The sequence below is a fragment of the Temnothorax curvispinosus genome, unplaced genomic scaffold (genome assembly GCF_003070985.1).
Source record: "Temnothorax curvispinosus isolate PA1 unplaced genomic scaffold, ASM307098v1 QBEX01010624.1, whole genome shotgun sequence".
Taxonomy (NCBI): Eukaryota; Metazoa; Arthropoda; class Insecta; order Hymenoptera; family Formicidae; genus Temnothorax; species Temnothorax curvispinosus.
In genome coordinates, this window is record NW_020220404.1 from 1 (window position 1) to 5113 (window position 5113).

The following is a 5113-nucleotide window of genomic DNA, read 5'->3' on the forward strand; positions in this document are numbered from 1 at the left end:
GTTGCCATGCGGCGTCGTCAGTACATTCAGTCAGTCGTCGTCAGTCTGTCTCAGTGGACTGTCTCGGTCTGTCGAGAGTACATTATCTAAGTTTGTAAAGATCATATCGTAGAGCCAAAGTTTATTTGTACGAGCAATAAAAAATTTGTAAAACACGAAGCAAAGTCATTCTTTAGCGAAGCTGTATCCAACGACGAGAAAATACGTGCCGTGCACCCGGCTCAACGAGAGCTGCGTAACATATGGTCCTTCGAGCACGGATATTCAGTCCGGTCTCGTGCAAAGGCATTCAAAGTTCACAAGGGCGTGAACGGAAGCGAAGATCGAGAATACACGCCTCATTCGCCATTGATGGTGACGAGTCTGTTCAAGGAAAGTAATTTGCGTACAAGGCAAAGGCGCATCAAGCATTACACATTGCAAAGCATAAGGACAACGGCTAAGATACATAGCCACCAGGTGAGTCTCCGTTGCCCATCCCATCCATTTACCAGTCCATTTCCTTCATATCGAGTTCTTCAAAGATGGCGGAACAAGAATTCGCACAACGTGCCGCAAAGACGAAACGGTCGCAAGCAAAGGCCGCGTGTACGCGCGGGAAGACGTTCGTGGACGAAATAGGCGACAAACCCGTGTCGGTAATCGAATTGCGACAGAGACAAGCAAAGTTTCGCGAGTGTTGGCAATCATTCGAAGACGCGCAGTCCGACATCGAGATGTTTGAAAACGCGAACGAGCAGGAAATCGTGAATAACGCAGAGCGTCAATCGTTCGAGGAGAAATATTTCGAGGTCGACGCGAGGTTCGAGGAGCTTATAATCGAGCGTACACCAGAAACGGGCGCTGCCGGCCCCAATCCGTTCGACATGTTTCGAGTGCCGGGTAATCGCGATAACCCTCCGCAAGTCCACGCCAATATGAAGTTACCGCGAATTGACCTTCCTACGTTTTCGGGTTCGTACGAGGATTGGTATCCATTTCATGATGTGTTTCATTCGATGATACATACGAACACTACATTACCGACCGTACAAAAGATGCATTATCTGCGATCATCTCTCAAAGACGAAGCGGCAGACGTTATTAGTTCATTAGATATAGCGGCCGAAAATTACGAAGAAGCATGGGCGATGTTAAAAGAGCGATATGATGACCAGCGGGCTATAATGCAGAAGCACATTAAAGCGATATTCGGACAGTCAGTGTTGCATAAGGAAAATCATGCTGAATTGAGGCATCTTTTGGATAATGTATTAAAGCATTTGCGAGCGTTAAAAGTATTAAAACGTCCTGTCGACCAATGGGACGATCTTATTATTTACGTAATTACAACTAAATTGCCGCCGGCCACAAACAAAGAATGGGAGACTAGCCTCAAAGATTCAAATATTCCGACTCTCAAACAATTAACGGATTTTTTGGCTCACAGGTGTCGTACACTAGAAGCGGTTGATAGGAATCCTCAAAGCTCCACATCGTCTAATAGCGTTGGTAAGACAAATACAAAGAAGTCTACTGTAGCAAACGTAGCAACTGGCAATTCAGGATGTGTCCTTTGCAAGGGCGATCATCCTATCTTTCTTTGTGGCAAATTTCTCGGGTTCTCAGTCGACAAGCGTTTTCAAGAAGTCAAAGCCCTCAAGCTGTGCTTAAATTGTCTCAAATCCACAGATCATCGAGCGAAGAATTGCAACGCCGGCTCATGTAAGAAGTGTAGTAAGAGGCACAATACTTTATTACACATGGAATCAACCCCGCAAGCGAAGGAAACTGAAACGAAGTCCACGGATGTGGTTGCCTCTGTGCAATCAGCATCATTAACGAGCGTAAATCACGTCACACGGTTGTCAGGGCAGCATGTCTTACTGTCCACAGCAATCATTCACGTTCAGGATAATAAAGGAAGTATTCTACCGTGTCGAGCTATTCTCGATGCTGGCTCGCAAGCGAACTTCGTGACATCAGAACTAGTCGAAAGGCTCGGGCTCAAGCGACATCCTACCTCTGTGCCAATAAGCGGAGTGGGAGAATCGAGCACTGAAACGCATAGCTACGTTAACATAATGGTGCAGTCTCGTTTCAACGGCTTCAAGGTAGAACTCAGATGCCTTGTGCTGCGTAAGATTGTACAGGACATTCCAAATACACCAATGAGAAGATTGGACATTCGCGTTCCACCAGGAATCAAGTTAGCGGATCCCAATTTTATGGAGACATCAAAGATAGACATACTCATAGGAGCAAGACTTTTTTGGGATCTCCTCTGTGTAGGTCAGATAAGGACCACACCAGATCAGCCACGTTGGCAGAAAACACAATTCGGCTGGATCGCAGGAGGTGAAATCAGCACAAGAAAGACGCAGTCCGAAGCAACGATCTGCAATCTTATCACCAACGAAGCACTTGATAATGCTATAGCGAAATTTTGGGAAATCGAGCATGGCGCGCGGAAGATCAAGATGTCAGCAGAGGATCGTAAGTGCGTAGAGCATTTTAAGTCAACGGTCAAGAGAAATTCGACGGGCAGATTTATAGTCAAGCTCCCGATCAAGCACGAAGAATTAGCGCGGCTCGGTCAATCAAAGGACATTGCTACACGACAATTTATAAATCTCGAACGCCGTCTAAATCGTAATCCGTCGCTCAAAAAGGATTACACGGACTTCATCCATGAATACGAAGCGTTGGGGCATTTGAGAGAGGTGCACGGTCAAGATATAGAAACCTTCCCGCACTGCTATTTGCCTCACCATTGCGTGATCAAAGAAGAGAGTGATACGACCAAACTAAGGGTTGTATTCAACGCCTCGTGCAAAACGACAACGGGCGTTTCACTTAATGACTGCCTGATGGTCGGGCCCTCACTGCAGCAGGATCTCTTTTCTATTATTTCAAGATTTCGTACGTTTGAATTTGTTTTAGTTGCAGATATAACAAAGATGTACCGCCAGGTGTTGGTCGACGAATCACAGGTATCTTTGCAACGTATCCTGTGGCGCGACACTCCGGATGGTCCGATAAGAGTGCTAGAATTATTAACAGTCACGTATGGCACTGGCGCAGCAGCCTTTCTTGCCATTAAGTCAATCAGAACACTGGCAGAGATTGAAGCAAAGAACTTCCCGATTGGATCGAAAATCGTGTTGCGGGACTTTGACGTCGACGATCTCATTACTGGGGCAAACACGAAGGAAGCAGCACTGCAAGTTCGTGATGAGACTACAAAGCTTCTTGAAAAAGGTGGTTTCGTATTACGCAAATGGGCTTCCAACAGTCCTGATCTGCTTGTTAATCTTCCTGACTCTTCCATGATGAATTCAACACGAACATTGGACAAAGAAGGTATGTGCAAAACATTGGGCATTCAATGGAATCCAAAGGATGATGTATTGCTGTATCGAATACAAATCAAAGCGGACACTAATCAGCGCGTGACAAAGAGAACAATTTTGTCATGTGTCGCACAGATATTTGATCCCTTAGGTCTTCTTGGACCGGTCATAATACTTGCAAAAATGTTGATTCAACGATTATGGACATTGCAGCTCGGCTGGGATGAATCTTTGCCCGCAGAGTTGCACACGCAATGGAGTAACTACAAATCGCAACTTAGCCAGTTGAATGATATTCGCATTTCCCGCAGAGCAGTCGAAGTTAAATCAAGCACACGCATTGAGCTGCACGGGTTTTGCGACGCGAGTCAAAATGCATATGGAGCATGCATATACTTACGCACTACAAATCAAAGAAGAGTGCATACTACGAAGCTATTATGCGCGAAGTCACGAGTAGCACCCCTGAAAGCCGTGTCTTTGCCTCGATTAGAGCTAAGCGCTGCGCAACTGTTGGCGCAACTAACCGACAAAGTCGTTCCTATTTTGGAATTGAAGATTGACGCAGTATACCTTTGGACAGATTCTCAAATAGTTTTGGATTGGATCAACTCCTCAAGTCGAAGATTCAACACTTTCGTTGCCAATAGAGTGGGTGACATACAAGAGCTCACATCGGTTCAAAGCTGGTCTCACGTAGGTACCGAATGTAACCCTGCAGATATTCTATCGCGTGGAGCCACTCCTTCTGTTCTCAAGGAAGCAGATCTATGGTGGAATGGTCCATCGTGGTTGCGCGACGACGAATCCTCATGGCCTAAAGTCGTACGATCTTCAGTCAATGCGGAAGAGCTACCTGAGCAGCGAAAGACAATCGTAGTCACTTCTACTTCACATGAAGAATTCGACATCATCGATAGATTTTCGTCATATGTTCGATTGATTAAAACGATTGCGAGGTGTCTTCGTTTCGTGCATAACGCAAGATCCAAACCGAATGATCGTAGGTTCGATTCCATTTCCGCTCAAGAATTGGAAGTATCTCAAAGGCTTATCATTAGAAGAATACAGCGATTAATATTTCACATGGAAATTGAAGCTATCGAAAATCAAAGACCAATTAGGAGAGATAGTCGTTTGCTTGCTTTGAACCCCTTTTTAGATCACGAAGGATTATTAAGAGTTGGTGGACGTCTGAAAAATGCTAATATCTCCTATGAAATCAAGCATCAGCTGATATTACCAGCACGTCATCGGCTCACTCGTCTCATTATTGAGCAAGAGCATAAAAGATTACTACATGCAGGACCTCAGGCCACTTTGGCAGCTATAAGAGAACGTTATTGGCCTCTGAGTGCTAGAGGGATTGTTCGCGAAGTTGTGCATAAGTGTATCATCTGTGTCAAAGCTAGGCCCCGTATATCTAGACAAATTATGGGCGACCTTCCGGCCACTCGTGTGACTCCCGCTCGGCCATTTCACAATACAGGTGTCGATTATTGCGGTCCCATATTTCTTCGAGAGGGAAAGCGAAGAAACGCAAGAAAATCTAAGGCTTGGATTGCAGTATTTGTTTGTTTCGTCACGAAAGCGGTTCATATCGAGGTTGTATCGGATTTAACCACAGAAGGATTTTTAAGTGCATTAAAACGTTTCATTGGTCGACGAGGAAGACCAGCTAACATATATTCGGATAATGGAACTAATTTCGTGGGAGCCAATCGCGAATTAGATGAATTGCGGACTTTATTTAATCGAGAAGAGTTTCGGCATAACATCAC

General features: G+C 45.1%; 1 protein-coding gene across 1 annotated transcript; it reads left to right on the top strand.

Moving 5' to 3' along the window:
* Positions 1-524: 524 nt before the first annotated feature.
* LOC112460507 lies at positions 525-4749 on the top strand (the record flags this gene model as incomplete). Its single annotated transcript, XM_025025211.1, has 1 exon — positions 525-4749. A coding segment is annotated over exon 1 (4225 nt), but the record flags the coding sequence as incomplete, so codon positions are not given.
* Between the last annotated feature and the right edge of the window lie 364 nt (positions 4750-5113).